We start from the raw sequence: 12,451 nt of genomic DNA on the forward strand, positions 1-12,451 counted from the left end.
ACCCCTGAAGCCAATACACCCACACACACATTTCCCCTACCACAGTTCCCTCCTTCAAGAAAAGCTGTCATTGCAATCAATTAGCAAGAGTCCTGCATTCATGCTTTTGCTAATAAAGCTGGGGAAATAATGGTTCACCTCAGGAGCAACACAGCTGGTCGCCCAATTGCTTTGATCCACAAGGCAAAAGATATTGGGGTCATTCATGATATTTCCCATGAATTTGCTTTTTTCCGTAATATCTCATCTGCTAGCAATTCTGACAGTGCCACAAAGCACAGAAGCTTATTTTTGAATATGCTGCATTTTCTTCCCCTCCTGCAAGACTCATAACCCTTAAAAGAAACCTTCTAGATTTTGAGATAAAGAGGTAACACACACACACACACACAGGGCTTCCAAAGACATGACGGCTCTAGAATTGAGTGTTCCTGGTATTTCTTTCCAGCCTGAATCAAGGGAAGCAACAAGTAGTGAAATCTCAGTGAGAGAACACAGTGCACGTCTTCCGTAGAACATGCTACGTCTACTCTGCTTCGCAAAATGGCAGCTGTGCACACAGATAGACTGATGCCTTAGAAGTTCAGCAGCGCAGTACGAGTTACACGGATATATCCCCAAGAATTCCACACAGCTCAGTGCAGTTCTTTCGGTTCCTTTCCCCAAGATGTCCAACATCCCATTAGATGAGGATGAATTCTGTCTGATCTCACCTCCCTGGGGCTCTTGTCTTCCTGAAACACCACATCTGCCCTGAATTCTTCAGCAGGGAAAGGAGACTAATGACATCATCTATCACCCCAATGCACTAATTAAGTTAGACCAAAAAATCCTAGCCAAAAATCTTGGCAATGTCCTTCCAACCTCAGTTCCTACCAAAATTGTAACTAAGTCCACAATGTTGCTACTTGGGCTTCCATTGAACTGAAAATAGGCTTGGTCTTTCCTTACACAGTGAAAACTATAATTGGATGTACTCGCCATGCCTTGTTGAAGTGACACATAGATTTGTGGTAGATCCACATTTCTTATCCTAAACTCTCCATCCCTCCTATGAGGCTTTGGTTTTGGTTTTGTTTGTTTGGGGGCTGCCCATGTATTGTTCACCATATCCCAGAAGCTAGCTGAGTGACTGGCTCACATCTTCCATGCATCCATCAACCGTCATCCTGAATACTGGCCAGGAGATGTCACAAAGTCAACAAAAGATTCACAAGCTGGGATTCCATGCCAGTGCTTTCCCCTATGGGAGCACATCATTCACAGCCTTTTGCACTAGTTTGGGTAGAGAAGGGCTGTCAAGTCTCTCCGCTTCAGGATGGATGTGATGAGGTGAATCATCTATTGTACTGCACCAAAAAGTAGGGACACAGACTGAGATGGAGAGAAGGCAGAAGGAGCCTCATCAAAGATCTCAGTGGTAGCAGTAGAAGAGGTGTCTGTATGCAGGGGTATGTAGATAATGGAGACATCTGCTGACAGTTGGCCTGTGTGATTCTGTAACATAGACATTTGCTCTGCTAGGGACACTGGCAGAGAGGGCCCCAGAAGAAAGAATACAGTGAAGTCTTGGGCATCTGTTCTCTCCATGCTTGGGTGGCTGACTGAACAGGAGATGAACCTGTTGGAACAAGACATAGGTTCAGGAGACCAGCAGATATCTGGACTACACAGGCTGTGCGGGTGCAAAGAGCAATGTGGATCTGGGAGGACAGTCAAATTGGGGTTGCTTGTGGTACCTGCTGGCACAGTGGTGAGACTGTGAACAGCTAAGGTAGAACAAGGGACAGGCAGAGACTCTGAATCACCTGGTACAGCCCCTTCACAAGTAGTTATACCCTAACTCCCCCAGATACACTTCTCCTTACCACGGCTGTGCCTGGTGCTCCAAAAGGAGGCTGGTATAGAGACTCCCTGGATTACAGGTCAATGACACATTGTCTTGGTTGTCAAACACCTATCATTTTCTCCACTGAAATGCTCATTCACACAAGCATCTAGGCGAGAGTCTTAACAACATGGCGGTGGATCTCTGTTTGGCAGGATCCTGCAGTGTTGCCAAGCAGTTCATCCCTACTCTTGTACTCAGGACTCTGCATTTTTTAAATTTCTTCTTAGTGCCGCCTAAGAAGATGCCCCACCTAACGCTGGCTGGGGGGCACCCCCCCACACACCCAGCATTCATCTCTCTCACTATCTGAAGTCACAGAGATGTCACATGATCCTTTCTGCAACCTAAGAAATCCTTGGGGAAATTGCATCATATTTAGAATAGCCAAAAGAGCGGTCAGTTTTGGAAAAATCTCACTCCTTGGGCCCAGAAGCAGATCTAGCACAAACAGCAGAACTCCAGTCAACAAAAACAACAACAGATGGGGAAGCACTGGATGTGGGGTGGTGTTCTCGCTTATTCTCCATGTTGTATCACCATCACCGCATCTTCTTCTGGTTAAAGGAACTCCAGATTTTTCCCCAGGCATCACTGATGCAAGTGCTGATGGGAGGGGGAGGGGGAGGAGGATAGATTTCTTTTTAAGATCAGATGGAAAAGAAGTGTCTGACCTCTTTCCAGGGATTGCTGAGGCAATTCACAATCTCATTAGCCTCTTAATTTTTTATGCAAACCTCTAATTTTAAAGAACACGTAACAGAAGAGACACAGCTCTCTATATTTGCCCCATCTTCCCAAACTATTAAATTCACTTTTCAGGGTAGGTGTCCGATTAGGGACTTCACGAGTGGGGTATTCAAAATCTGTGCATGCCTCTGAGCTAATGTAACATACAAGTCTCCCCAGGTGGAGAAGGCAGGAGTAATGGTAAAGTTCCTGTTGATTTCAATGGCAGCAGAGTTGGGCCAACGTGAGTGCTTGAAAATTGCATATGCTAAATTCTGGTGCATATTCCTACCCTGCTCAGGAAGTTGCCACTATGGCTACACTTGCACTTCAAAGCGCTGCCAAGGCAGCGCTTTGAAGCGCTAAGTGTAGTCAAAGCGCCAGCGCTGGGAGAGAGCTCTCCCAGCGCTGTCCGTACTCCACCTCCCTGTGGGGAATAACGTACAGCGCTGGGAGCCGCACTCCCAGCGCTGGGGCTTTGACCGTGCTGGCGCTTTGCAGCGCCGCAATTTGCAGCGCTGGAGAGGGTGTGTTTTCACACCCTGCTGCAGCGCTGCAAATTTGCAAGTGTAGCCAGAGAAGAGCCATGCAAAGACTTTTGGAACTGGAGGTCTGGAGAGAGAATTTCAAATATAATCAGTTCAAACTCAATCCCCTGCCTTAGACTCGGTATATAGCGTAGATCCCAGCTGGGCTTCTTGGTTTCCGAGAGTTATGCTAAATTCACATGCCTTGTTTTACTGGTTCTTTTGTAATGACCCTGTAGATTGATTTCAGCTCCAAGAGTCCTTATCAAGAGCATTCACATTTAACTTACCTGCTGCATCATCACTTTGCCTTTTGGGGGAACTTAGAGCAGCTAGGACATTTCACCCCAGCAATGAGCTGGCTTTGTCCATGTGTCCTAGTCACTGGAAAAAAAGACTATTTTGATTAAGCAGACTGAGCTAGAACCCTTTCCATGGACCTCTGGATTCCCTCTTTGATTAAATACAACTCACTGGACATTACACAGCGGTAATATTTATATTAATAGTAACTTGCACAGGAAAACCCTACAGAGATCAATGGAAAATGAAAATCTCTATAGATTTTTTTGGGGAACAATCCTATAAAATTCAGTGGAGGATAGTATCCCTGCTACTGCATTCTTCAGCAGATTGAAAAACAAAGAAATCCAAGAACCCTACGGAAAGGATTTCATTCTCTATTAAATCCCATTGGTTTTCAGTGTCACTTTTATAGGTCTGTACTAATTTCATATGGAATCCTATTGGTAACATCTCTATTAAATTCTATGGGACTTTTCCATAAGGGACTTTCCATAGATTTCAAAGTACTTTCAAATATTGACTCTCATACCACCACTGCAATGTAGGGAAGTATTACTCTCTCTATCACAAATGGGGGAAGCTGAGGGACAATAAGGTTACAAGACTTGCTCGAGGCCACACAAAATCTGTGCCAAAGCCAAGAACTGAATACAGATCATCTACCTCCCAGTCCTGTGCTTGAACAACCAGACCAGCCTTTCGCCCATATACAGGAACAGTAACGGAGTCTTTTCAGAAATCCAAGTCATCGGTTGGGGCTTTAAATGGCACCCTGCCGGGGATGACAACAGAGTCCGGCCACAGGTCCCACATACAAATAAAATCCTATAAATGAATCAAAATGTTCCATGGTCCCATGAGCAATTCTGGGAACAGGGGCGGCTCTAGGTATTTTGCCACCCCAAGTACGGCAGGCAGGCTGCCTTCGACGGCTTGCCTGCGGGAGGTCCCCGGTCCCGCGGCAGCCTGCGAGAGGTCCGCCGAAGCCGTGGGACCAGTGGAACCTCCGCAGGCATGACACTGAAGGCAGCCTGCCTGCCGCCCTCACGGCGACCGACAGAGCACCCCCTGCGGCTTGCCACCCCAAGCACGCGCTTGGTGTGCTGGTGCCTGGAGCCGCCCCTGTCTGGGAAAAGGAAAATTGGTACTTTTGCTCTGGATGACAGAAATCAGGCTTCCCAGGCCCACCTCTTGCAACCTGCCACTCTGAAAGAGGGTGAATGCTGCCACACGTGCTGATAAGTTATGGGCCTTTTCTGTGTACATGATCCACCCCAGGGTCTGAAGTCAGAGTGCCGTGACCCTGTTGTTAAAAGTGCTCTCATATTGATGACTTCATAAGAATCCTTCTGAAGAAAAGATTTGCTCAGCCCTTTGGAATTTACCAGAGTTTCAGACGAGAAAGGACCACAAGTCACCCAGTCTGATCTCCCGTATATCACAGGCCACTATAGTTCACTCAGATTCCCCTATGTTGAGCCCAATGACTTTAGTTCAACCAAAGCATTTCAGTCCTCAGGAGAGCACACTGTTGTGTGTGTCAGGCAGAGAACAGCGGATACAGAGATGCTACCAATTCCTGAAGCTGGCAGGGAATTGATTAGAGAAGACATGCCCAGATGATGCTACTAGGTGTTCCATGCCCCATGTTGCAGAGGCAGACAAAACCCCTCGAGGGTCCCTGCCAGTCTGACCTGGGGGGAAATTCCTTCTCAACCCCAATTCTGGTGATCAGTGTGACCCTGAGTATGTGAGCAAGAACCAGCCATGCACCTAAGTAGATCTCCACATTGCAGATGGAGGTGATATTGCAACTTGGACAGACATATCCATGCTAGCTGTAGTCTACCTAGCACAGCTAAAACTAGCCATGAAGCCATGGCGGCACGGGCTCCAGTGTGGGCTAGGAACATGTGGAACAACCCATTCCACTGCGTCCTCACTGCTATTTTTAGCTGTGCTCAGTAGATTACAGCTCGTGCAGTTATGTCTGCCCGAGCAGCAATCACACCTCTGACTGCACGGCAGACATAGCCAACGAAAGAGGCTTCTGCACACCACCTCAATGCACCGGTCCACCCTGTCTGGTGTCCTGTCTCCAGCTGTGATCAATTGCTGAAGCCTCAATTGTGTAAAAATCCTTCTTGTCCCCTGTAGGGATTTTAATTACCATTCTGCCCACTTCTTATGGCACCAGCTCTGACCACAACAGACCCAAGTTAATGTCTAAGTCCCCACGTGAGGATCAGGATCCTGCTGCCTGAGGAGGCTGGGAATGAGAAGCTGAACACTAGCTGTTCTGGGCTGTAGCTCCTCCTTGCACCAGGAATGTGATTTCTGGAATGTGAATCTTGCTGCCTTCACAAATTGGGAGCTTCCCAAGCCTCTGGCCGGCTTAGCTGTAAATTCACCCGAATGACATATTTTTGCAATGGTTGCTAATATATTAGCAGGATCTAAAGTAGCGAGGCCACCTTGTGACTACCAGCAGCAATTGCACCTTTTCTGTTTTGTTTTTGATTAAACACCCAATTGGGATATCCTGAGCAGTCCCAGTGAGAGATCACAGTAAGGGCTCAGGGGACTGAAATCATGCAGTAACATATACAAGGATTCAGCTGCAATCCAGAAATTGCTGGGAGACTTGGCTTAACTTCGTGTGTGCTCCTGCTTTGGAACACATTACGTGAGGAGAGCAAAAAGAGCACCTGACCTCTGGAGCCAGGGAGACATTATGGTCTCCACCCACCCTGAATATTTACATGGGAACTTACTGCTGAAAGATACTATCTCAATAATATTCACAAATAAGTATTACATTTAAATTGTGCTGCACAGCTCTGCCTGAGCTCCTCAATTCTGACCTCCCAATACACCAGTCATTAGCTGCCATTGCAATCCTAGGGGCCCAATGCAGCTCTGCTAATGCACCTCCATGCTGGCCTGCAGCATCCTCTGCTACTCCAGTTCTCCCTCCCATCTGTCCTGCAAAGCACCTGACCTGCACAAACCTCCAGACCTGCCCTAATACCATAGTCCTGACCTGCAAAGACTTCCTTAGTCCTAAAATCAAGCCTCTCCCCTGGAAAAAACACAAACCCTCTGCCAATGCATTCCTCTACGCCTGCTCTTGCTGTATCTCCTGCCATTTCAGTCCTGCATCCCCACACAGCTTGGCCAGCACACCTCACTCCTGCCTTGCAGCAGCCTCTACTCTTGGATTTCAGAGTCACGGATCTGAGCTGCTACATTCCTTTGGGTTTATCAGCTCTGTTCAGGGCCTGATGAAGGAAGAGGCATCCGTGTGGTCTTCCTGGGGATGGTTGTTATAGGTTGGATGTAAGTGCTGCCCTTCATTTAAGATAATTGTAAAAAAAACATTTAAGCTCCTATGTGGAACCAGGTAGCTGAAACAACAGAGGCCTCCATCCACAACACAGGCACAAGGCATGAGTGGAGAGGTTTTGCTGGATATTATTTTGAGAAGGTTTGTGTGTCTGTGGAAGAGAGAGGCCAAAAGGCAGAGAAGCAGGGAGAATCACAGCAAGGACAGAGTCAGGATAAGCACTGGGAATGTGGCCCTGAACAAAAGCTGAGAGAGAGTTTGGGGCTAAGTGCTGACTAGAGGCTTGGAACTGTGAGTAAAGACACAATCTCTTATTTAATTCTTACTGTGGTCAGAGAAATGGGACTTTGTACATTCCTTGTAAATGTAAGCAGAGTCAGGATGAGATCTACCCTGACATCTGGTGGTACATTATGAGGAGTGGGCAAAGGAATTTTAGGAATGTGCATTTGCATTGGTAAACCCACTCCACTTAGCATAACACACAGCAGCATGGGATGGTTATTTTCACACTGTGGAATCCCCAATTTCTTTGTTATTGGGGCAGGAAGGAGAAAAAAGTGCTGTTACCTTAATTATGTGAATGAGGAACTATGAGACTGCTTTATGACAGAAATGACTCAACCTACATTAAATAGTACTTGCTAGACAAGGGACATGGGTTCCAAAACCCAGTGAAGGGAGAGAGGCTGGGGACTGGTTTGTGTACCTGATGGTATGGGCCCCTTTTGAGGGCCTGGAACACCAATTGCACATCCTCCTCTCTCCACTGTTAAAGAGCAGAGCTAATTTTGAATCCTTTAGGAGTCCATCTGGAGGCTGCTGACCTGAATTCATGTTGGGCCAAGGTGGCACTGGGGCTCAAGTTGAAACCACTAAGAGCTGAAATCACTAAAAGAGCTAAGCTTACTGAGCTGAGATCACTGAGTGGGGGAGCCTGAAGATTGATTGCTAAGCAGCTGGCAGAGCGGAGCAGTCTGCAGCACGTTGGCGCAGCCTGTGGAACAGTGAGCAGTGTGGAGCGGTTCGTGGGGACGGCTGATGCGGTTCACAGGTTGGCTGGAGGAGCGGCACAGCTGATGGAGTGGAGCCAGTCGTGGTGAAGGCTGCAGCAGAACTCCACGGAGAAGCGGGGCAGTCGGCCCTGGTCCACGTAAGGTGTCCTTTAACACCCTGTGTGTGCCCCCCCCGCCCCGTTTCCACCCAGGCTGGGGGGGTAAAACTCTGCAGATAAACTTTTGAACTCTGGGGTGTCACTGACCAGAGACAGAGACTCTTGGGTTGTTGGACTTTGGGGTGATTGGACTTAAGACCCTAAGGGGGAAAGGACAGTGCCAAATGTACTTGGAAGTGGGGTTTTTTTGCTTATGGTTTGGGTATAGTCCTGTTTGTGATGTCTCTCCAACGTGATGCCGCATTGTTTCCCTCCTTTATTAAAAGGATTTTGCTACACTCAGACTCTGTGCTTGCGAGTGGGAAAGTATTGCCTCCTAGAGGCGCCCGGGGGGGTGGTAGGTAATTGTCCCAGGTCACTGGGTGGGGGCTCGAGCCGGTTTTGCATTGTGTTATTGAAACGGAACCCCTGGATACTGAACCCGGCCCTTGTTGCTGCCAACTCAGAGGGGCAGAAGGGTTACATAAATAAACAGGAATGCCTGACTCCATCATCAGTTTTTTCTAATAACCACTTGGGTCAAAAAGGAGTAACAGTATATAATATTTCTCTAATTCTGGGAGATGAGTGAGGGGAAGTCACGTCTAATTTGGTGTGGACTTTCCCCTTTAGACTAGCCACACACACCACATCACCGCCTTGAACTTGGCTTCTTGGGCCACCAAAATACCCATCACCCCTGCCCAGAGTGGTGGTCCTGGCAGATTGGACTCCGTGTAGTTCTGGAAACAAGCAGCACCTTTAGGAGCAATGACTCCTGGTGTGGAGGGGAGAGTTCCCTTACAAAAAAAGCACAAGAGACAAAACTGAGGCAGAGCCACTCAGAAATGATAAGATAAAGGATTTAATGGAATGAATGGAGAGGTCCTCAAAGTCCATGTTGGAGAAGAGCCTCTGTGACCCTTTGACAGTCTCCATTCCAGGGCTGAGTATCTCCTGTCCCACCCACTGGAGTGTTGGGGACTCTCAGCTGTTTGAATCAGCTCCTGTGTGTGCTCCCCAGGAGACAATTAAGGTGCATTGCTGACTCCACACTGTCCCTGGAGACCCTTCTATGGCAGCCCCTGCTGAGCCCATCAAATCCTCCAGTGGAAGAGAGATCAGCTCACAAGTCCTGCTCCCCTCGGCAAGTGGAGAATCCTTGAGTCATCTGACAGCTGGAAGGAGTGTATCAAACAATCCAGGGGGCCACAGTGGCCCTAACAATGGGACTCTAGCTCTGTCAGCATCAGGAGGCCGGGTCTGGTGGAAGGAAGGGGCTGCCCTGCACCCAGACTGAAAGGTAAGTCCTCATCTGGGCAGACCAACTGGCGGAATCTCTGAAAGACAAAGTCGGATGTTGAACAAGGGTGTAGGGGTGGGATCTGGCTCAACCACAGCCTCCTCCCCCAAACTGCACCCCCAGCAAACAGCCCCTTTCTAAGTAGCCTTCCAGCAAAGGCAGCACGGAGGGGAGAGGCAGGGAGGAATTTGGTAATCACGTCTGGATCTCAGGCTGAATGATTCCCAGTTCATACACATAGGCCCTCCCCCTACTGGAACACCAGCCCCTTAAGTCCAGGGATGCCCTAGAATAGCCCCAGTTCCCACATCCAGATATAACAATTTAAACGACAGTTGAAGACCACCTTGGCTGTTTGAACAGCAGCTGGGAATCCCCAGGACTTGTGTGGGACCCAGGGTAAAATTCCCTTCCATGTCCCTGACCAACGCTGTGACGCTGCCAAAAAAAAGTCAGCCTCCCACGTATCGACCCCAGCTTTTTACACCTGAGCCATCCGGCACGTTTCAAATGCAGACCAACCCCACAATGCTTGAGAGCAGCAGCACCCAGCCATTGCTTCCTCATAGTCAGGGCTGTACACATCCAAAGGCCACTCCTAGGGTGTTCAGAACAGCACTAACCCAGCCCCTGTGGACATCAACAGGTGCTCTGCTGATGGAAATGTCAGCAAAAAGCAGAGGCTTTTCTCCACAGACAGGGAGATAACAGAGGTTACGGGCCCAGTTCTTCCTTACAGTCCATCCCCATGCACTGCTCTAGGGGGCGAAAGTTGGTGAAGAAATCTCAGGGATCCCCAAGTGCAGAAGGTCTCTAAAGCCAGCTTAGAGGAGCCTCATGGCAGGCAGAGGACATTCTGGAGGGAGGTGCATGGTCACAGCACGCTGTGTTCTGGCCCAGGAGAAAAACAGTGCAAGAGCAGCCCTGAGGCTGCTCTAACTTACACCAAATGCTGTGTAGGCACCTGGCTGCCTCACAACACAGGCAGTGTAAAGGTGGCTTCAAGCCTCCATTGATGCCCCCACCACTCTCCATTCCAACAATGAGATGGTGGGGACTCAGCAGAGGACCTACAGGTCCCAGCATGCAGCCTAGGATCATACACTGGGATCCATAGTCCCCACAGGTCAGACCTCCACACTTGAGATGAGGGCAGCCCACAGGCTATTCATAGACCCCAGTGGACTGCGTTTGGCCTCGGGCCTGCACTTGGTTTCCTATCAGTACTTCCCACAAAGCTGTTTTCCTTCAGTGTTTGACAAGTGATGGAGAGCCAATAACTGCGAGGCACAGGAAGGCAGCTAGTTCTGTGTAGCCCTCCAGCCAGCTTGAATTCAATAAAGCCACTAATTCTTTACAGTAATATACTGAGCTCCAGTAACTTAATTCTACACTCCTGTTATTAACCCACAACACACCAATCACACCTCAAGAGGCTGTCACTTCAATATGCCAATGACCTGTAAAGCCCCCCCATCACCCCTCTGTGGCCCAGACCCCCTCCTGAAGCAGCAGCCTCACCTCTCTCAGGGAACCCTTGATCATGGAGAGTTTGTAGACAATCCAGAGAGGGATACAGACCATAGATGAGAGAGCCAGCAGCCAGCCCAGGGTGTCTCCCCACCAGGGGTACACGTACTTCTTGTTGTAGGTCAGAGGGGTATATTTAATCAGAGAAAACAGGAAGGTCGCCTGGGGAGGTGGAAGAAGTCAAGAAGAGAGGAAGCGGGGAAGCATTAGCCAACATGATCTCCCTTGGGACAGACAGCCCCCGAGGAGCAACAATCAGAGCATCCATCAGACCCACTTGGATGCTGCTGCCCCTTCAATTAGTGTTTGTTATCTCAGCCAAGAGCTCATCCTAGCAGCAGTCCCTGGTGATCTGTTCCCTCCCTGTTATTCCATCCCCACTCATGGATGTCCATAGTGATCAGATAGACCACACAGCAGCAGCTGGGTTAGAACCTGTGGCTTGCAAACCACAGGCCACTTGAGCTAAAGTGGGAGTCTGCTCGCTAGGGGTATGTCTACACAGCCAGCAGAAACCTGCTGCAGAGGGTCTCACAGCCTGGGTCTACAGATTCAGGCTCATTCTATAGCACTAGAAATAGTTATGCAGACATTCAGAATTGGACTGGAGCTCAGGTTCTGAAGCAGAGCCTGAGCTCCACCCCAAATGTCTACACAGCTTTTTTTAGTGGCGTAGCATGAGCCTGAGTCTGCAGACCCTGTCTCTGAGACTTGCTGCCGTGGATTTCTGCTGGCCGTGTAGACGTACCATAGCTGTCAGTAGCAGTAGGGTTATTACCTTCTAAGGATCAGCTGCTGGAGGACAACGTGATGGCCACACTGAGCCAGTGAGCCATTACAAGCTTGCCTGCTCCATGGGAAAGTGCTTACTACCTACTCAATATGTCCCCAACACAGGGGTCCCAGAGCGATCCATTTCCCCACTCCCACAACAATCCAACCAGCCCCACTCCTCTCTCAGGCCCCCAGACCAATGGCCTCCAAGCTCTCACCATGCAGACAGCTGGCGTGATGAAGAGCCAGCAGTATTTGATAATAGGCCATGGCCTGTAACCAATCATGTCTTCAATGTTATCATAGAAACGATCAGCACCTGAGAAAGACAAGGAATGAGACCCTGTTAACAAAAGGGACCAAGAGTAATGGTCTGCATGGCCCAGAGAGGATACTGACCAACAGGAAGACCCATGTGGAGAGGAGAGAGCTCAGAAATGGAGCATTATGGGTAATACAGATAAGCGCAAACAGGAAATTTGTTAGGGTCATGGACTTCCTTGCTGGCATGAGGCAGCTTCTCCAGCCAGCTCCCCCAGGGCTCTGCTGTCAGGAAGCTCTCACCATCTAAGTCCCTGGGCATTGAAGTGAAGGCACGTTGTGCTACTGTTTGTAAAGGGTTCCAATGTGCCAGGTTTACGAAGGGGATCTGTGGCCTGGTGCTCTTGGGGATAACAGAGACACCAGCCCCAGTGAGGGGACAAGAGTCCACGCAGGGATTCGGAGTCAGTGAAAGCTGCTGGCCACCAGGCCCATACTCACCATACACCCAGCCGATACAAAGCGTCTCAAAGATGGCAACGAAGAGCAGGCACATGCCACTGGCAGCGTAGTAATCGAAGAGCTGGAAGATGTACATCCCACCCTGGGAGGGGCCAAGAAGAGAGTGAGAAGA

The 12,451-nt window shown here is 49.1% G+C and overlaps 1 protein-coding gene across 3 annotated transcripts in view; it reads right to left on the reverse strand.

Moving 5' to 3' along the window:
- The window catches only part of LOC123351545 (sodium- and chloride-dependent GABA transporter 2), a 503,805-nt gene that overhangs the window by 422,627 nt on the left and 68,727 nt on the right, over positions 1-12,451 (reverse strand). For 2 of the 3 annotated variants that reach the window (XM_044990950.1, XM_044990969.1), the window contains exons 12-15: positions 12,319-12,421; positions 11,775-11,875; positions 10,774-10,944; positions 8,807-9,289 (exon numbers count right to left, since the gene is read on the reverse strand). In XM_044990950.1, the coding sequence (XP_044846885.1) occupies positions 9,170-9,289; positions 10,774-10,944; positions 11,775-11,875; positions 12,319-12,421 (495 nt within the window). In that variant the 3' untranslated portion in view covers positions 8,807-9,169. Of the gene's footprint in view, positions 1-8,806; positions 9,290-10,773; positions 10,945-11,774; positions 11,876-12,318; positions 12,422-12,451 lie in introns of those variants that run through there. The other variant, XM_044990959.1, reaches the window with a different exon arrangement.

Source organism: Mauremys mutica, chromosome 1 (assembly GCF_020497125.1).
Source record: "Mauremys mutica isolate MM-2020 ecotype Southern chromosome 1, ASM2049712v1, whole genome shotgun sequence".
Taxonomy (NCBI): Eukaryota; Metazoa; Chordata; order Testudines; family Geoemydidae; genus Mauremys; species Mauremys mutica.